The 22,003-nt window shown below is 44.4% G+C and overlaps 1 protein-coding gene across 1 annotated transcript; it reads right to left on the bottom strand.

Annotated features, from left to right (window-relative positions):
- Positions 1–929: 929 nt before the first annotated feature.
- LOC149284852 (semaphorin-3F-like) lies at positions 930–20,815 on the bottom strand. Its single transcript, XM_089496024.1, has 17 exons — positions 20,788–20,815; positions 10,799–10,959; positions 10,196–10,258; positions 9,775–9,894; positions 9,420–9,513; positions 9,139–9,258; positions 8,692–8,831; positions 7,782–7,896; positions 6,881–6,950; positions 6,457–6,601; positions 5,657–5,879; positions 5,412–5,500; positions 4,626–4,667; positions 3,990–4,147; positions 3,305–3,372; positions 3,097–3,230; positions 930–1,181 (listed from the first exon to the last, which is right to left on the bottom strand). The coding sequence occupies exons 2-17, from the start codon at positions 10,952–10,954 to the stop codon at positions 930–932; spliced, it is 1,989 nt and encodes a 662-aa protein (XP_089352150.1). The 5' UTR covers positions 10,955–10,959; positions 20,788–20,815.
- Between the last annotated feature and the right edge of the window lie 1,188 nt (positions 20,816–22,003).

The following is a 22,003-nucleotide window of genomic DNA, read 5'->3' on the forward strand; positions in this document are numbered from 1 at the left end:
TCCCTTCTACACGTTACATACATCACACATGTAAAGGCCGTTTATAACCGTTAAACATTGACAGGAACCGTTAGCGTAATAATTTATTATAGTAATTAAACGCCCTGTTTTGTGGAATTCATGACAGTTGGGAGAAATTTGTAAACTCTGCAACATAGAGAACTTTATTTAGAGAATAAACAGAATTATACAGAACAAAATTTACACTAAACCAAATCACATCAAGCCGTGTCTAAACCAAAAAGATGGTTATATACATTTTTGGTGATAGTTTCCCTTTAATGTCTAACTACTACTCCCAAAATTACCTTTTTGGTCCAGGGCAACGCCAAAGGGAACCTTTTCTGAGAAGCCAAACCACACAATGAACGCATATAGACAATGGCTAGAAAAATGACTTCATGTCCACATGTAACGATCCATAGCGTTATACGGTGAGTGCAATGGGCTCAGTCTCACTGTAACACCGCTTCCTCCTGCGCGGATAGCGCTGGAATAATCACAGCCACATGTTCCATTGTGCTTGTGGAGACAACGCAAATACACGAAAAATGAGAAGAGAAAAAAAAAAAAGCAAAAGCTCCGCGGGGTCACATCCAAAAAGCTTCCGCGAAAGGGCGCTCCTGCGTCAGCAGATTCCTGGCATCTCCAGTGTTATGATAAATACGTCACGCACACACCGTCTCTACACACACACAGTCCTCTACACCATTCATCTCTGGAATGTCTCGCTATGACACTAGAACAGCTCCCGTGGTCTTCTGGTGGCAGAGGATCATGGGAGACGTAGTTCGGCAGCTCACCTATCCCTTTACTACATCTAATTACCCGTCTCCCCAACACGCAGCCTCTTGTGTCAGAGTTGGGCAGCTTGCCTGGAGTCCCTGCTGACTGGCCCACTCCATCTGCTTGGCCGGGGCTTAATACTGTCATTTCCTGTCAGTCTGTGGCCCTGCGGGCCGTGGCCTCTGTCTTCGTGGCGGTGGACACTGTGGTGGCAGAGGCACTTGCGTGGGTAGAGTTGTCATTTTTTCCAGTAAGCCAAGAGGCAGGACATTGAGCCTTATCTTCCCCCGGGAGCGCCGGTAGCCATTTTCCGTACCCAAACACGTGTAGACTCCTGCATCGTTCAGTTGTATAGAACGTAGAACCGCTCCCCCCTCTATCACAGGAAGCTGCACCTGAGGATTGCATGTTATTTACTAAGGTTAAAAATGTTTCTTGTTAACACATTTTGTAGCATTCAAGTACAGAGCGAGAAGTAGAAGGGTTTACGACGGGGATCTCCTACACAGTCCTCATGGTCCATTAACCTACCAGATACTTAGAATTACTTAACATACCACCAGTGGCGACTCTAGAAACAATATATAAGGGGGGCATTAATAATTTTCCACCATTAAATCATACCACCGAAAAAACATACATACATTATATATATATATATATAGCCGAAAGTAATGTGCTATGGAATGATACTTTGTTATTGGACAATACAATACTTGATCATTCAACATGGGAAGCCTGAAGCCACAATTTAGTACGACTAATCCTTGAAATCCTTTAAACAACACAATACCTTAACTTTTCCACTACATGATTTCAGGGCCTAATATTAGACCCTGCTGCCGATAGCAGGTATAGATCAACACACTTGTGATCTCAGCACTGAAGGTATATATCAAATAAACAGAATCAGACATACAAATCCTGTATTTGCAGGTATACAATAATAATATATGAAACGTAGCATTGCAGGTATAGATCAAATAAATACATGGAAACAGCACTGCAGGTATTAATCAACTGAACAAGGCATACAAACCCTGTATTTGCAGGTATACATAAATAACGTATGGAAACATAGCATAGCAGATATGGATCTACAGAATAACACAGAAACCCAGCTTTGCAGGTACAGATCAATTGGAATTCACATAAAAATACGGCATTAAAGGTATATTTAAAAACCCCTAAATTACAGGCATAGATCACAGGTTGCACACCCCAGCCACGCTGCCCACATAGAACCTGGTCAGCACCCAGATAACACACATAAGATTTGCCATCTTTGTCCCCAAATAGCCCAGCACGAGTCAACTTTGTCCCCAAACAGCCTGGCCTGTGCCATCTTTGTCCCATAAACACCCTGCCTGTCCCCAAGGCTCAAACATCCTGCTAGTGCCTTCTTTGCCCTTCCACAATTATACATCTATGATACACACAATCACATTAACTCATGCTCTCCCTCATTCAGACAATTCAACCACATATTGTGACATGCTCTCCCTCATTCAGACAATGCATCTCACTCATTCACACTTTACTTCAATTCAATATTCTTACTACCCTCTTTCTCACTATGTACCCCTTCTCCCTCCCTCATCTCTTTCTACCCCCCTCCCTCCCTCATCTTTCTACCCCCCCTCCCTCCCTCATCTCTTTCTACCCCCCCTCATCTCTTTCTAGCCCCACTCCCTCCCTCATCTCTTTCTACCCCCACTCCCTCCCTCATCTCTTTTTACCCCCACTCCCTCCCTTATCTTTTTCTAAACCCTCTCACTCCTCTTTCTCTACTCACTATCTACCCTCTCCCCCTTTGTAGTTCACTCACCTTTAAGTCCTGCGGCCGGAGAACGAGGCTTCCGTCTTCCTGCTCTGCCGCGGCACGCGCTGCTTCACTGCTGGGCGCCGGATAGAACGTCATATACCGGCGCTCAGCATGAAATACAGGCACTGCGACAGAAGTAGAGACCTCGTGGAGGAGACTGAGGGGGGCCGAGCGGTTGCTAGGCACCTCTCTCTCCTCCGCGTTAAAAAAAAACAACGAAAAAAACAAAAACGTTTGAGGCTGCCCGGGACTTAAAGTCCCATTGCGGGACTGTCCTGGGCAATCCGTTGGGTGGTTCCAAATTCGGGTGTGTGTGTGGGGGGGAAATAACCTAGGGGGGGCAATTGCCCCCCTGTAGCGATGCCACTGAATACCACTAAAGAACTGTATTTTGTACCTGCCATTGAAATGGTGGATTAGACATATTAAACTGTAAAAGGCAGGGTTAGATGATGAGGATCTGTATTATCTGTGGTCTGACGCACCTCTCTCCGATGCTGGGAGCCCTCTCTCTGCAGGAGCCAGGTAACGCTCTCGAGTGGGGAATGGGTGTCACACTGAAGGAACACGCTTCCCCCCTCCACCCCGATCTGCAGCCGTTCAGAGACCCCTCGGTCCACTGCAAAGAGAAATCAGAGCTTTATGCCCCGCGTTCCACCTCCGCATACCCCGGACACACCGCTTCACACGTACCTTTGGTGTTATACCCTCGGCATTGTCTGAGGGGGTCTCCGTTTTTTACATCTTGCCGACGACTTCTCCTGCTAATAGAAGATGAATTTAATTTTACAGGACTGCATCATGAATTGATAAAAATCTATGTTTTCATGCATTTTCTGTGCTCCCTATATTACAGTGGACATTTAGGGACAGTACCGCTTAGGATCCAGCGTTTGCACAAATCTAAAGATGAACCATGAGGGACACATGAATGACAAACGCATATTAAAGTACTCTTCATGCGATTCATGCCACCGATTAGCTGCTTCAAGCAACCAATCAGTGGCAGGGAAGTGCTCCCACTGAAACCAATGGGAGAACATTTGTCGCAGCGTTCCCCAAGCCGGTGAAATTAGCTGAGGACAGGTAAATGAAGATGAGGGAATTCTGTAGCGTTTCCCAGGCATTTGCAAAAGGTACTTGACGGAAATTTAAAGGGTCCTCACAGCCATCGTATGCAGAGAGGACCCTTTAGGTTTATGCTGCATTATGGAATTCCCTCTAATGGAGAGACGGTCAAACTTCTTTCTAGAAGCGCATACTATAAATGTATTAAAAAACTGTCATCAGTCCCTTTAATGATCAGAGTGTAAAACTAGGACACTAATCTCAATCAATGCTGTTTGGGGGTGAGGGGGTATCCAGCAGGGCACATTACCTTGTGGGTGATGGGGTGTATCGGGCACAGGCTTTTCCATCCCAAGCACAATACGGATCTCGGGCCAGGCAACAATCGGCACATGAGTCTCCGTAACCAGAACAGCGATGAAGAGACAGCTGCGTGAGCCCCGCATCGGAAGAGACATACAGCTGGTGCTACAAACAGGAAGACAGCGGAGAGACTGCATTTTTATAATGTATACAGCAGGGTGCTTTATAACGAGTATTACACATAATAACAGATTTAATCAGAAACAGGCAACATGGACGGCACGTTTACACGAACTAACGAATCTTTAACAGACCTCCAAGGCAAACCAACTTAACAAAACAGCATCATCGATGCAGATGTCCACCGATCAAATTGTTCTCAATAAAAAAATGTCACTTCCTGCATCAAGAATGTCACAATTACTCCCAAAGAGGCTCGTTTCATTCCATGCATCAAAGTCTGTGAGGCTTCACATTTTTATATTGACAAAAAGCTGTACGAGAAGAGGAAAGAGGTATCCACCGATGGCGGCTCGGATCGGGGCAAACTGGTGTTATCTTCAGCCAACTTGTTCTCACAAGGCTAATGAAAGGCTAATGAAAGGCTAATTTTTTTGTAATGAAAGAACGTCACGTGACTCACCCGCTTTGAAGAAATTCTGAGGTTTTTGATAGGAGAAGGTACCTGCGCCAAAGAGATTGTAAATTATTAATGGGTTTTTTTAGGCCAATGCAAACAAGCACAGCAGCTATATTTGTCTTTAAAACAGCTTTCTTTTTGTACTTATTTATTGAATTCCATCATATCCTGCACAGATGTACAACGTGGAACGTCATGCGTAGGAACCAATAATATCATTTATAGGTCACATGATCACCAATTTATCTACTTTACAATCACAGGGAGAAGAGAAAACAAAGTATAATAAACCTAAAATCAGTAAGATGAAGGAACCGGCAGAAAGTCCACTAACCGGCGCACTATGCTGTAAAGGGGTAGACCAAGACATTTATGCCAATTATAGGGAATTACTAAAGGACAAACAAACAGAACATCCCAGCGTACTGTACACTTAATAAATTACCCCGTTCTAAATAAATAATGTGTCTGTCGTGTCCAACGGGCTGCTCTGATTTGAAGATTTGGGGCCAGAGCTAGAAGCAATTTCTGTGTCTTAATCGCAGATCCACATATAACCATCCGGGAAGTACAGTAATGCAGCACTTACACCGGGGCTGTATTCTTTCTCTGCTCTGTTTCACCAGACTTTGTTATGCACATAGAACAGCACTGCCCAAGCCACTGTAAGCGAAATTATTTGGATTATTATAATTATTCGAGTTTGGGCTGAATAGTGCCTGCATTCCCTTGTCTATTATATATCTGTAAACACAGAGATGTTCCTAGTAAGCCGTAGACCCCTCTTACCCTGAAGACCTCCACTTCCTCCAGAACGAGTCCCTCCGTCTCATTGTCTCCCTTGGGCAGAATCATCACCTTTTGTACAGTACCGCGATCTAACGAATTGAAGAGGAATTATTATTATCTGCACATCTTGCAGCCCCCTCTTATATGGCAAGATGCAGGATGTGTGATATAAGTTTTATATTAATATAATTCTGAATTACGAGAAAATAACTGGGTGGCAATATGATTGGCATAGCTTGTCTCACCTGTGCCCAGGAACAGAACGGTATATTCGCCATCGGCAGCGGGCACCCTGTCCACAGCAATGCTGGTGTAGGTGTATGAGGCGTCTGAGAGAACGAGCAGGGGTCTGCGGTTGACGGGGTACACGGAGCTGTACATCAGAGGGTGCGTGCGCACAAACCTCAGCACATCTTCCCCAAAGTGCTTACTGGAGCGAATCCCAGGCACGGAGAATCCGCCTGCACACTGCAACACCAAGGGCAAAATGAGACACGAAAGAGTGGAACGGAGAAGCAGGAATGTTTCCGCGGACGGGTCATTTCTTCCTTTATCTAAAGCAGGTGGGGTCTGATCAATAAATAGTAGATTGCTACACAAGTCAGGGGTTTTAAATAAGGAATCCTACCTTTTCTAGCAGAACATGCTCAGATTTGCTTTTTTATCGTGTTAGTAGAAACACAGCTGAGTTCTATAAGACGTCAGCGTAGCTATTAGCTGAATTTAAGTTTGACGGTAGATCTGGTATGAAACGTATATCTTCAAGACAAAAGCACGGTACAAGATGGACAGCTCCCTATGAGCTCAAACCCATCCATTTTATTAACACAGCAGCCCCCCGATAACCCTGAACTGGGAGGATCAATGTTACACCAGTTAAGTAGATGTCTTTAGTGAATATGGAAGGTGATAAATGTTTTTGCTATAGGTTCCACGTTGGGGAGAACTCTATTGCTTAATATATATCCAGCACGCCCTTTGTCTTTGGAACCTTTGATCCGTCTTCCCCTGTATGTGATTCAGGGAGGTTTATTGCATGGCTCACCGCTCCGGGTCGGGGATAAGGTGTTTTCCCCGTATACGCAGTCATCTGGTACCCATGTCCCTCCTTGTGAGCGAACGGCCCATTAAACACAGCACGGACGTCAGCAAGAGAGTAAACACAGACGGCAGAGCCCCGGAACACTGAACTAAGAGACAGACACAGAGACAGATACATTAGGGACAGCGAGCGGACACACAGCAGGGCCACAGAGAAGAAACAGACAACGGGGGGACAGAGAAACAGCAACATCAAGAATACAAACTACCAAAACCACACAAACTCATACACAAGGTGAGGGCAAATTACAGACAGCAGATAGAAAGAAGGCCATTCATACGACCACCACTTGCACACGGGAAGACAGACGTGTTTACAGAGAACACACAGAGGGTACACACAGGTGGCTTATGGATTCCGCTCTCACCCCAACGTAGTGAAGACTCCGTATATCAACGGGTTGTGTTTATCTTGAGTCGGCCGGATGAAAATATCACCTACACAAAAGACACGGTATAAGAAAGGTTAAATCTACCACATTCTTTTAGATCGTAAGCTCCTAAGAACAGGGCCCTCATCTCCATCTGCACCAGTATGTGTTGACACGTTATTGTCATATCTTATTGTTACAGGTTATCCCTTCCCCTATTTTATTAGAGCCAAGAAATAACTTCCTAAAGGAAAACGCTATTTACTTCTTTTAATAATCTGAAGGATACATCTTTTTCCATGCTGGCTTCTTTTATGAATTGTATTTTAAAGAGTTTTTTAATTTACAGGCCGACACAGGAGACGTTTTCCTATCTGAAGCGACAAATAGGCTTCTTATCACAATCGCCCCATATTTACAGGATACCCAATCTCCCACCAACGTAAGATTTTATCACGCCGTGGGGTCCCTAAATAGGTAGAGCTGTGAGAGAAACGGAGATATGATGAAAAAGAACAGCCTGGAGACATATCGGTTAATACCAGACACTTTCCCGCAAATCTAACGTTATTCAAGTACAATAGGATACGCGCCATGCGGGCAACTCATCAGGAGGTGGAAAGATACAGATTGAAGTCTGTTCGTTTAAAGCACCGACTCTCAACCCAATCTTTAAGGCACACCAACAGTGCAAGATTTAGTAATTCCCGCATTCTATTCTAATAAGGAGATTCATAAAACCTGGACCGTTGGTGTTCCTCGAGGACTGGGTTGGGAACCACTGGTCTATGAAGCAAATCATCCTTAAACTTGGTAAATTGACCTTGTAGCATTTCGTCGCCCAGACCGTACCAACGAGAAAGGCAGGTTCCGCTGCGGTGTGATTGGACATACTCACGCAACTGGTCAAACGACGTCTCAACCCCGTCTTGGCCAATGACAGAACAGACAAGACGAGCCTTCAGAAAAGAGGTCCACTTCCCCACCAGGGATCGTAGACCGCCCTCATCATTCTGCAATAGAAAAAAGAACCAAAGTATTGCTCTGTTCAGGAGGAGTAGGAACGGAGCGAGCAACACATTAGCGATAGTACATGCAGAGCTTCAGCAGACTTAAGGCGTGTGTCTAAATGATATAATCATGATCATGTAATATAGAAATATTCCTATTTATCAAGAGAGTCTTTCCAAAGCCCCTGGAGGTGGTAAATCTCCTCTTAAATCTGCCCCATTAGATCATCTCCACCCAGCGCTTTTTAATGTCCTACCAACAAAGCATTTTAGGACTGTTGAAATCATTTGTCCAGGGGGCTCCTTTAAGTGGCTGGAATGTAAATTTCACATTAGGGAAACATTAAATGTTTAATATAACCACACTTTGCCAATGTACAGCGTTACAGAACATAGTGTAAGCAAAATGCAGATGCCATGATGAGTTTGATGATTGCCTTTTAGTGACCTTCTACCCCTATGTTGGGCCAAATCGCAATGAAGAAGTCTGAGTCAACAACACTCACTGGATGAGAATACATTAATATTAAAAAGATTCTTCTTAAAGCCTGTAAAGGTTCTGGAAAAAAGATTACAACCATTTAAACGTCACTCCTGTTCAGAATAGAAGCAAAGCGTACGTTATTTGGGTATTAGAGATTCAGCTTCATCATCCACACTCCAGCATTGAGAAGTGGTGTCGAACAATGAAGCCTCAGATACGTTCCCTGTCCATACAGCCCACGTCCCACCCGACACGCGGTTAATCTCTCTGTAAATCGCATTGCGTATCCCATTACAAACCGCATCGGTTCTCACCAAGCAGACCCGGGCGATACGAGACAACATGGCCGGACCGTTCTCGCCCTCGAGGCTCCTCTCACGGAATAAGACGTACAGCTTGTCATCCTCTTTGAAGCTGCTCTCTGACACCACCAGCGACCCCACAAACAATGGTTCTGAGGAAAATAAAAAGTGCCATTGACTGAAACTGTGATGGATGTGAATGTACCCTGCCCATGAGAAAATAGATTCCGAGGCACAAATGTGCTTTCTTTAAAGCCTGGATTATTTATATAGATTTATGATCCTGGATTTAAAGCTAGCGGCGACCAGAGAGTTTCCTCTGGGCAAACCGGGACGGACAGAGGAATATTACTCGCAATTACTAAGAAACATTATTAATGGGAACTTTAAGCGCCAGTAAAGAACTGGACAGAATAAGACAGTTTGATAAATAGGGGTTCCTTTGAAGTTGTACATTACCATTCAGCCAGCGAGAGTCGTACTGCTCGCTGCGGATCGGAGGTTTGTGTCCCATCGTGCGGAAAAGAGCGGAGTCGGTCCCCATGTAATCTACTTGCACTCCGGCATACAATACCCCATCTGTGGGACACAAAAAGAAACTTTTATCCATGAAGCACAGATAATCATCAGTGAAACAAATAAGAAAACATACAAAATACAAAAAGTATGTTAAATAGAATATAGTGTTCAACGCAGATGTGCCAAACGCCCGTTCATAATCCGTCATCTCGAGGGCTCACCTATCATTACTGCCATGTTTTCTTGTTTGGGATCATATGGACTTCTCCCTTTTCCTGACTCCAGGGATCCTGAGACTATTCGGAAAACGTAATCCTTAAAAAAATATAAATAAAAAAAATCATGCGATACCAAGATTTATGAAGGCCGAGAAACATCTAGAACTTGAAAATCAGATCTTCTCTGTAAAACCTTGCTTAAAAATGACAATAATAAAGTACTGATACTGGGAGGTAAATGATCTTTAATTCTAAATATATTTAAACCCGAGACGGGGCTAGCGAATGACTATGAGCCACCTGGCCATATAGAGAGCCTTTTCTCTAATATATGGCAGCAGCCCCCCACATGCCTTACCTCGGACCTCCAACCCCTGTAGACCAGGGCACACTGCGGCTGGTAAGCTCCTGTTCCACAGGCATACAGGTGGGTCCGGTTCAACGGCTGAATGACGCGCATGTAATTATAGCATTCATCCTGTGGTCAAAGAGATGCACATTAAGAGACAACATTAAGAGAGCGACAACAGGCTGAGTGTATATTTGGGGATATTAGAGATGTGTGGAAGAAGTGTTTATTTCTCCTAGCTTTTTTTAATACAGGCAGCTAGCGAAAGAAACTTTGTATGAGGTGAGCAGGTTCAAGAAAAAAGTCACACTATAGCGGAGACTCGTAACAACAATTCTAATAAGTTGCCGGGCAGCAGTTATTTGAAATCCGTCTGTACGTCCCAGTTAAAGGGAAATTCTTTGAAAGACAGACAGACCGGTATACTCACAGCACGACCCCTTCCAGCCATGAGACATTCTTTGTGACGATTCAGGGGAGCCGGCCAATGGATCTGACAGAAACAAAACACGAGAACGTTGAGCAGAGATTGTTAAGGCTACAAGTTATGCCTGCAGGTTTTTAATATTTAACAAAGGCCCTACAGTAGCCGTGAAATATGTGTGACACGTTCACGGTATTAGCGGCTCTGTGCGTTACACGTTCACGGTATTAGCGGCTCTGTGCGTTACACGTTCACGGTATTAGCGGCTCTGTGCGTTACACGTTCACGGTATTAGCGGCTCTGTGCGTTACACGTTCACGGTATTAGCGGCTCTGTGCGTTACACGTTCACGGTATTAGCGGCTCTGTGCGTGACACGTTCACGGTATTAGCGGCTCTGTGCGTGACACGTTCACGGTATTAGCGGCTCTGTGCGTGACACGTTCACGGTATTAGCGGCTCTGTGCGTTACACGTTCACGGTATTAGCGGCTCTGTGCGTTACATGTTCACGGTATTAGCGGCTCTGAGCGTTACATGTTCACGGTATTCCCCACGAATGCGCCTTATCTCATAGATCTTTGTATTCCCGTGGGGTCACCTGGGCTTACAATCAAAGGCTCACGGTTGATGTTTCCCAGGTCTAGTGACAGCAGGTAGTCTCGGCTTCCAACATACATCCGGTCCTGATCCTGGTCTAGGAGGAGAATCCGATAATCGCTGGTGTTGAAGCCGAAGCTAAAAGATCGAGCGGAGCGCGACTCCATGAGGTCTGAAGAAGGACGAGAGAGAAGCAGAGCGTGAGCCAACCAAGAAGGTAAAAGGACGGTACACAATATAGTTACACGACATGGTTTCCACTCACATATAATCACACACTATGGCAGAGAATAGAAATGGCTACGAAAGAACCGAAAGCCTTTTAACCGGCTTTAAACGAGGCTCCAAAAAAAAAAAAAAAAAAAAAAAAAAATCTAATTTTTTTTTTCTTGATGTTTTGCCTTAAATCTGTTCCAACAGGACGTTCAGAAAGCACCGATGAGACATATTATTAGCTTTAGTTACAATGAATATTTATATTTTAGGCAGTACAGACAGACCGTGCCCTTGAACCGGCAGCACAGGAAGGATCCGAATATCCTCCGGTACAAACGGAATAAACTTAGGACGCGTCCGATGTACGTCGTGCACAGCAGTCCAAGAGTAATTCCCATTATAATATAATATTCATATTATATGACTTCCTCGCTAGCAACAGAATTAAAGTACAAGACAATAAAAAATATAGCTTTAGTTTGGCCCCAGAAAATATAGAATCCCAATTTGTTTTTATAGAACACAAAATTAAATCATACTAAATGTTTCTAGTTCATCCCCCACATGGCCAACACGTATGTATAAGATCACGTAGAAGCCACATTAATCCCATAAACCGTAATAAATGCGTTAGTTTATTGACAAAGCACCCATGCCAACATTCTGCGGGGCAGAAACATATGTCTAAACCCGTAACGTTAATTAGTTATACTATACAGCTTAAGAAGGGAGCTGCTGAAACAAGCTTATTGTATATTTTATTATTATTATATATGTAGATATAAGCATATGTGGTATGTGTATCTGTCTTGGTAAGAAGAAGGTCTGTGGTTATGATCTATAACGTCTCATTCCATACTAATGCGAAAACAGAAGTGTATTTAAGAGCGATAAATATTTTTCAGGAAAGAATGGACCCAAATAACAGAAATTAACAGACACCACCACTCCCACCACTCCCACACATGGGACATGGGAGGAAAATCTGAGCTAGGTGGACGGCTATAACCCAAAGGGGCGAAATACGCGCTCGCTAGATGAACGGCTATAACTCATTGAAGCAGCTACTGGAAGCCAAGAGGGATCGGGGCGTGATTTGGCACTTGGCTCGGAAAAGCTCTTTCATATTCGGCAGTAAGGACAGATACAGATTCTTTTAGCTTTAAGCTATAATGAATCTTTCACGTCTCGATGGGAACTAATCTCCAACGCAAACAACCCCGAGGACGGCTATTTATCCGCCAGCAGTGTATTGAGAGTAGAGATGGAGGGTGGGTGACTCCGGCTCCGCTCGCGTGTAGCCCGGCTAGTTAGAGACCGATGAACGGACAGTTTGGGAAATAATTAGAAGATATGTATGGTGAGGAAGGAGAGGTTATTCCAGATGTAACTATGCACATCACAGAAGAACATCTGGAAAGAACTCATCCTTTACTCACCATGTTTAGTAGGTAACACATTAGGGGTCCCCACGGCGCCAACATCGCTCTAAGAACGCGCCATCACCAGCTTTCCCCTTCAACCCATCACAGGCCAACCATACCAAGACCATATACAGACTTAATCACCGATCACAGAAAACGATATATATTAAAACGCGTAGATATATTTAGAAAAATGGGATGAAACCTTATATCTTGGAAAATTACTCTTTACATAAACGTATCGGCTTGTCGTAGTCCGTCAATTCTAGTTCCGTCAGACCCTCTAGATCAGGGGTGGGCAATTAATTTTCCCATGGGGCCACATGAGAAATTGGAATGGTTTTAGAGGGCCAGACCTCTACAAACTACAAACTCCGAAGCCTTGTCCATTTTGTTAACTTATGTGCTGTTTAATAAAGTTATTCAAGCCTACGTCATTGGTAGAGGTGCTTGAATAAGTAAGGCCTGAATAACTATTAGCACAGCACAGAAGTGAACAAAATGAACAAGGCTTCGGAGTGCATACCGTATTTTTCGCTCTATAAGACGCACCTGCTGATAAGACGCACCTAGATTTTAGAGGAGAAAAAAAAGGAAAAAATATTTTGAGCTAAAAAATGGGCTAAAATATTTATTACAATAACTGAATAAGCTATGAACACAGTAAGACACACGCAGACACAGTAAGACACACAGACACAGTGAGACACACACAGACACAGTGAGACACACACAGACACAGTAAGACACACACAGACACAGTGAGACACACACAGACACAGTGAGACACACACAGACACAGTAAGACACACACAGACACAGTGAGACACACACAGACACAGTAAGACACACACAGACACAGTGAGACACACACAGACACAGTAAGACACACACAGACACAGTGAGACACACACAGACACAGTAAGACACACACAGACACAGTAAGACACACACAGACACAGTGAGACACACACAGACACAGTAAGATACACACACACACAGTAAGACACACACACAGTAAGACCTCCCTCCCTAACCCCCCTTCTCAGTATCTCCCCTCTAACTCCCTAACCCCCCTTCTCAGTATCTCCCCTCTAACTCCCTAACCCCCCCTTCTCAGTATCTCCCCTCTAACTCCCTAACCCCCCCTTCTCAGTATCTCCCCTCTAACTCCCTAACCCCCCCTTCTCAGGATCTCCCCCCCCGCCCCGGTCACTTACCTTAAACTCCTGTGTTGGAAGCGTGAGGCGTTTGTCTCGGGTGCCGGCGCTTCACTGCTGATCGCCGGCGTCTGACGTCATATGCCGGCGCCCAGCGTAAAGCGCCGGCACCCGAGACAAACGCTTCCAACACAGGAGTTTAAGGTAAGTGACCGGGGCGGGGGGGACACCGGACTCATTGGTGAGTCACCAGGACACTCTTTGCGGGCCGGTCCGAGCTATTCAGCGGGCCGGATGTGGCCCGCGGGCCGTGCTTTGCCCAGGTCTGCTCTAGATATATCCATTGAATGAAGCACTGCAGAAATCGCTGCCACTAATAATAATAATAATTAATAAATAATTTCCCTTGTGAATTATTAGTAAGAAAATCAAAACAATGCCAGGAGAATCCAAGCAAATGAAGATACTACAAAACGTATATAATGTGTAAATTGCACGCATTTTAACCCACTTTTGTAGCAAATCCACTTGATTTTCCATACTTATGAGGTCAGGACACAAAGTGTGAAGTTGCTATGGTAACAACCTTGGAACGCGGCCATATTGGCAAATGTTACAACAGAAGGTTGAGGCCAAGTGTGATCGCTGAGTCTGAGTGCGAGTGCAAAGCCGACACATTTTGTGAGGCATCCGTACCCTAAGGCGTGCGGCACGCCACTCGTAATTACAATACACGACAGGAACGACGTTGCTTTCCGCGGCTACCTGGGGGGGAAAAACGTACACAGGAAATTTAACAACACGCAGACACCAAAACGAAAGGCTTCTGCTATAAAGCTAACAAAAAGAATCATATTATACCACGAGCCTCGTTTAGTTACAGAGGCCCATTCAACAAAGAAAGTATCGGAGATTCAGCAAATGGTGCAGCGAAGGAGCTTTCAGAGGTCAGTAATAAATAACTATATATATTTTTATTTAAAAATAAAACAGTAATGATTGTGGGATTTGTACAACAGGAGGGATTCTCTTTGCTCTTCTGTGGTTGACAGATATCCAGAAAGCAGTATCTGTGAAGCATTAGTGTCCCCCCCCCCCAAAGGACACGCGGCTAAAAGAAAAAAGAAAACCTATAGAAAAAAACAAGGTTTTATTTTTCAGCAATATGCAGTTTCTTGTACCGGTGGCAGAAGCGGTATCCGGATACTTAAAGAAGAAATCGATTGGTTGGGATTTAGGACCGGTTGTCGTATTATTACAGATTTATATAGCGCCATCGTATTCCGCAGCTCCTCGCATAACAATTTTAAACGTACGGAAACAAAAAGGTGAGGAAGACGACGTTCCAACGAGCTTACGATTCAGGACAAGGTCGGGAGATTAAAACCATCTTCATGCATGCAAGCAGGTGAAGACAACCCTGCATCAGCACGGGTCAGAGAGCACCGACCATCCTTTCTAAAAAGGTAGGATAGATCCGAGGCGAGTGGAACGCGATAATAGAGACCGTCGTCCGGCAGCTCTACTATCACGACGTCCCCACTAGAGGTCTCCAGGCTCCAGAACATGTCGTAGGGAGGGAAAGCACACGTTTCTTGCGGTCACGCATCTCGCAGCCGCCAACGTGCGGTTAATCAGCTTTTAACTAAGTTTGATATTACTTTGGATCGTAAACCCGGGTGACGTGGCCAAGTGATCCACCGTGATGATGTCATTGTTCCCCCCCCCCCCCCCTTTTCTTGCAATCATCTTGTGGCTATGGAGGATATGGGCCTTCTTCCAAAGTCCCAGCTTGGAAGTTTCCGTTTCTAGCTTAACAACCTTCCGTTGACTCGTGTTTGCTGCGGTGGGAAGGCTCCTTTCATAAACAGAAGTCCGTCTGAGCCATTGTACCGTAACGCGAACGTGAAAGCGGAACAGCGAGAAAAGCCCTTTGTACAGAGCAGTTCTCGCTACGCACTTCGCTAGCTGGCGTTCCACGGGCAAAAGATCCCGAAAGATACCGGTTGGGGTGTAACAGACATTTTAATGGGTAATCGAGACAGTCCTGTGGGGTTAAATATTATAGTTAAATAGTTAAAAGGTATTCGGAGAGGTAGGCTGTGAATGGACTATTTCAGCTTCGCCAGCCACTTCCTACCAAAGATGTGACAAAAAGGACAATGGAAACCCATTTGGTGACACATTTCAAGTCGACAAATTGTCAGCAGCTTTTAATCTATTCTTCCGGCTCTTCGAGAGGCCAGCGTAAGACATACGGGACCCCGACAATAGACCAGGCAGCGGACAAAACCCGCATTTACATTTAATTACATATAATCCATTAAATGTCAATATCACCACCGGGGCAGATGGGGCATTAGAAGCGATAAAGGGGGTGTGTAGCCGATATCCCATGTCAATCGTTGTCCGATCACAGATTGCACCCCCCAATCTATTTAAGTAGGGGGGCTTGTGAGGACCAATATTCAAGAATGGATTCTAACGAGCAATTAACCGACCGTAAAGTTTCCCTGTTAATCTCGTATCTTTATGTTGATTAAAACACATTCCCTTGGCCAGTCGGAGTCTCTTATTGTGTTGGGAAGATATTCCACGGCTGCCTCGCTGACTCTAAAGGTTTTATACCCTTGTATTATCTCTAATCCTTCTACTCTAATTTGAGAGCATGACCTCTCGTTGGGTTATATCTGGTCGGAATGCGCTTCCCCTCTTGTGTCAAAGAGATATCCTTAATGTATTTGAAAAATATGATACGCTGTCTCCTCTTTCACTTCTTTTGCTCTTAGCCAGAGACGGGAAACCCCGGCGCAACAATACACAATAACGTCCCGAAGTCCTTTCTTTCAGCCTTTACTAAGTACCATTGTAGCAAGCCCTCCCTGAAAAGACTAATTTATTTAAGTGGTCTCCGGAAGAGAAAACGGCACTCTAGAGGGGGTCTTCCACTGATCTGTAAAGCGGCACCGTACGCTCTCGCTGCCTACACTTCTAACGCTCCCCGTAAAACTATAAATACATTAATCGCTGCCGCCGCACGGGAAAGGTTGACGTTTATGTAACGGTCTCGCAGGAACAGAAGCAATCACAAAGACCCCATGTCGAGGAGGCTGGCCTTCCCGGGCGAGCGGAGCCCCAGGACTGCTGGTAAACTATAGGAATGGCTCAATGAGCCCAAGTGCCTGCGGTTTAATAGAGCAGAATATAAAGCGGAGAGATAAAGGGGGGGGGGGGCACTCAGAACCGGCAGACTGGAAATAGAGCTATCTGAATCCTTCAAACCATAGAGCTGTCAGTCTCCAAGGACGGGCAGCGGTGAGGCGCGTGGAGACAAGCTCACAAAAATCACTACTTTTCCATTTAAATGTCATTTTTCGCCTGGCCCAGAATCCACTGACGTCTACGAGACAGCTTCTGGTAAAAATAAAATCAATGGGCCGGTCCCCGAACGGATGACCGCGTGTGACTCCCGCGCGATCAGCCGTCAGGTTCAGACACAATATCATCTGAGCAGATAGATGGTATAGATACGTTCCCTATAGACGGGTACGCTTCCCAGACGTATATTCCTTTAGTTGAACGTCGCAAAGCCCCCTGGAGTGCTACGGTACACCCCTTGGAATATATGGCAGGAAGACCCCAATAGCACTATCAGGACCCTCGATTACCTTCAGCAAATGACTTTGTAGATCAAAGTAGACAAACAGCATTGACCCAGTGGACGGTACTGCAAATGGGCATGATGGACGAGCTTTTAGAGACTTTATCCCGTGTGGGAACAAACTATTATATTACGCACAGTCAAGACAGCGGGCTGCTCAACTCTCTGGCACGCAAAAGTGGTTAAAAAAAAAAGCCAGATTAGACAACTTCATATACACATGGAGCTGTCTACCAAAAATGATTTCACTCGATCTATTCACGGGTGATCCCGAAGAGGCTTCTAGTGATAACAGCGGCATTTAGCCGACTATTGGAACACAGCACCGTTCTGAGACCTCAACCCGTCTCATCTATTATCCCTTAAAGTGAACGACATGTTTTAAGAAGTCTGTAAAAATATGTTTTGTTGAGCGTTAAACACAGTAACAAAATTTAGCACTAAAGAAACCTCCTTTATCTGCAGACCTGGAGGCGGCCATTGCCGTCAGTCATGTGACATTTTGGGTGACTTTTCCTGCTCAAGCCCCGCACTGAGCCGACTCTTTACTGCAATGCTAATGAAGTCCTGGTTATCCAACAAAATCCCTTCCGCCACCGACCTTCATTATTCAGAATCCTTGTTTGCCGCGGGCAAAGAAGTCGGGGTATTTGCCAAGTAGATTAGGGTTAGATAGCACAGCTAGAACCCGTGCAGCTATGCAGCAATCCCAAAGAATTATAACATGCAAAAACTACAACTGTTTTAAAACACAATACTTAAAAAAAAAAAACAAAAAAAAAAAACTTATTGTGATAATAGTAAAAAAATGTTAGCGTTTCCCCTTTAAGTAACAAGAAAAAACATTTTTATATAAGATCACACACATGTTCAGAGCTTTCTCTCAATGGGCGATATTCACTTTCCTTAATGCAACCAGGCCTGAGAGTCTAAATATCATTCGGTTTATTTATGGATTATGGATCCTCGTCTTGGTTTTACTCCAGACAGGATTCCCGGCCGCCGCAGTTTCTTGAACCGAGTGCTTTGCTTTGAAATACTGTAACTCGAATCACCCCCCCCCCCCCAGCCCTACCACAAATTCCCGATGCAGTCGAACGCTCCTCGATATCTGGCACGACGTGCGGCGCAATCCCACGGCCCTTATCTTTGCAGTCTATGGAATTTATCATCTATAAGAAACATTATGAGGGGTTTTTTTTTGTTTTGTTTTTTTATTGACGGCCCCTTGGGGATGAGGTAAGCTAAAGATTTAAACAGAAAATACTCAGGAAATGGCTCATTCTGTAGCAAATTGCAGAACAGTACAAGTTGCATAAAGTGCATTTTTTTCCCCCAAGAGAATTTACTGCTTTTAAAATAGAATATAAAATGGGCAGACGGGATCGGCTGGACGGTTCTTATCTGCTGTCATATTCTCTGTTTCTGTGGCCAGAACTATATGTATACGGTATTTAAATATTTAAAGGGACTGGACAGGTACCCATTGTGGATACAATTCTGTTCAGGAGCCATACAGTCCAAGGGGATATAACTCTTAATAGTTTTCAGGATGCCTGTGCGGCACAAACTAGCTGTTTGGTTTTTTTGCCGTTTAAACACAAGCAGCCTCAGGGGTCACTTTAAGACAAGTAGCAGGTAAGCCCTCCGTTATCCTGGGCAAGCTTTTATTGTAATTATTTATTTTACTTAACCCCATTCTTACAAGTTATTTTCTTTCTGTATTTTAGCATCAATCCGATCTCTCAGGCTTAGTCCCCGCTATATTAGCTCGCATTCCGGACGTTCTGCCCCAAAAAAGTTATAAGTATATTGGGTTTATAAGCAGCATATCACTTAATAACCTAGAATGGGACACTTAAATAATGATCTAAAAATCAGGTAGGACAGGGATTGTACGTTGACGGTGGTGGCACTGGTTGGTGACCGCCGACGTACAAGTTCACAGGCTATGCCGCCTGTGATATATGTCCTGACACGCGAGATATGCTGGGAATTATAGACGGACACGGAGGGTGTCCCCGGGCCTGCCCCCCGTGGAGACATGCACCGCACACGCAGTGACGCGAGGGATAAAGGCCCAGCTGTCACAGATAGAGGGGCTCAGGGCTCCCTATTAATAGGCTCCCACGTCTGTGGTGAGGTAACACGGTATTTTTGGGATGCGCTCGTCGGATACGGCCTACATCAATAACCCGACCCCTCCACCCAGCTTTGTTCTTCGCAGAATCCTTTTTTTGAATGCACAGGAGCAGCCGAGGCGGCTTAGTCCTCTATCACCCACCAGTCAACCTTTCAATGTGCCCCTGTGTTAAAGGATTAGAGCTCATCCGACCCTTGGCTTTATTTTACATTACTGATAGCCCTCGGCTGATGCCAAATAAGCTCCCCTGAGTCTTTAGCGACGGTACAGGGAGCGTAATGCATGAACCGACTGCTCCTCCAAAAAGCAGGCAGTTTCCTAGGATTTCTTCTTCATTCCAGCGTGTCGCCCCCCCGCCACATGTTCTTTATTTCTGACCTTTGCTGCCTATCGCGATTAGGCTGGTGGGGGTATATAAATAAACCGTGGTATGCAGCCAAAACCTGTACACAATTGTGACAATAAGGGTGTGTAGTTCTCTTGCATGCGCTTGTTTATGGAGGGATAGGTGTTAAACAACCTCCTTTGTTCACTGGCCGTTAATAATGTCAATAAATGGAAGGCTACCAAAAATTCCCCCTAAATTCCATTAGGAGGAAACTTAAGAAGACAATTGTCACCCTTGTGCGACCTTTCAGGGTTAGAGGTCAAATATACAGAAAACCACAAACTAATCTCTTCCCCTTAGCGACCCTTAAGCAGCGGAGGTCACAGACCCCCACAAGACCCTTTATGACATGCAATAAGAGGTATAGTAGAATGTAGCGCGTCCGTAGGGCTGATATCTTAGTGGTTCTCGGGTATCCATCCTAAACTTTGATTTTTGACACACATTAGAGAAATCCACGAAACTCAACAAAATTAAACCCTCCAAGCCAGAACGGTCGCTGTAGAATCCTACAGCTCATCAGGTTAACACATAACACATAACCACAAACCTATAAGAAACAGAAACCAGGGGATTAGTCCTTAAACTTGCAGAGTAATAATAAAAAGGGAAAATTGGGCCTGAATCAAAACAGCGGGACCTACCGATTACTTTCGATAAATTTAAGGCTGCAAGTTCCGTTCATATATAAATATGAGTTTGTCACGTGCTTTGAATTGTAACAATTTGAATACAAATGCCCAAAACAAAATATAAGAATGCTGATGTAGTTTTCTTTGTCCAGCGAGTACACATGACTGATACGCTTGAAATGAATGAAAGTGATGTGATGGTACAGTCCGGCATATGTATCATTTCTGAACAAAATAAACAAAGTTGCATTATTTCTGCCACAACGTTGCTCATTTTCAGAAACCTTTAGTGAAAGTTAAAGATCGGTAATAACGGAAGGAATATTCCGCGGTTCTTTAAGGAAACGCTCTGCGATCGCAGGCATTCGCCACTTACCTCTGTAGGACAGGTAGACGCGCGGGGGTTTGGATGCCCATCCATTCAGGGGGGCTTTGAGCACAAGCAGGAGAAGCAGAGAGAACACCGACGGCAGCATGGCGAAGTCACCCTACGGGGAGAGAGGGAGAGGGTATGAGAGACGATTCAAACATTTGGATTCCCACGGTCACCGCACCACCGCTCACTCAGAACGCACACAATAAGGAGGAGAACCGAGCTGCGAGCAACGCCGAAATCCAGCTTTCCAACGGCACTACGACAGAAAATCTGTTTGGAAACTTCATTACAAATTCTATCGTCCTCAGCAAAAAATAAAATGAAAAACCTTTATCACGGGAATTCACTTATTTCGGGTGCTTGCTAAGCAAATTCAGCGAGATTATGCACCGAACGTCCCTAAACTGTGGCGTCACTTACTGAACTGTACAGGAAATTTGTCTTTGTCTTACTTCTAAAAAGGAAGATGATGCAGATATTAGTCAGATTTAAAAAAAAAAAAATGGCTAGTTAATCGTCCGTCATAACGTAAAGGAAATCACGTGTTTGGTTAAAAAGGACACAAGGGCATAAAACACGTATTTAGACACAAGGTCACAATGACTGTTACCATTTCACGCCATTCCGTAAGAATTACATCTACCTTTTATATTAGATTGTTAGTTCAGTGATCGCAATCTTAAAAATAAATTATTAAAAAAAAAAAAAAAAAAAAAAAAAGGGGTAATCCGAGCGATATTTTGGAATAGAAAATGCAAGTGTGACATTATTTCGCCCCAATACAATGACCAGGAAGCGACGCGGGCATTTAAAATCAGAGTGAAATTAGGATGCAAATGCACTTTGTCCAGAAACAATTGTACCTTCAGATTAGAGCTTTCAGGGGATTACCGAGCGAGGAAAGAGAGCGTGAGAGAATCCTGCGGTAAAAAGGAAGCTTTCTATAACCGGGAGTCCTCCAGAAGGAAGCGCGAGGGAGTCGCACTGTATTTATAGATTTTTAAAGTAGTCATTTCTCGAGTAGGAAGTTACTTTTTTTTTTTGGGGGGAAACCGAGATGGAAGAAGTTACTATTAAAAATTCCATCAAAAAAAAAGATTATTGTTTACAGGTCACTTGAATTTAAAGGCAGATCTTGAGTGATTATTTATGTCTCTATCCAGATTTAAAAGGAACCCATTTATTTAATTTATTTTAGGAACTAACGATGACTCGT

Source organism: Sceloporus occidentalis, unplaced genomic scaffold (assembly GCF_023333645.1).
Source record: "Sceloporus occidentalis isolate IW3139 unplaced genomic scaffold, rSceOcc1.0.p SCAF_87, whole genome shotgun sequence".
NCBI lineage: Eukaryota > Metazoa > Chordata > Lepidosauria > Squamata > Phrynosomatidae > Sceloporus > Sceloporus occidentalis.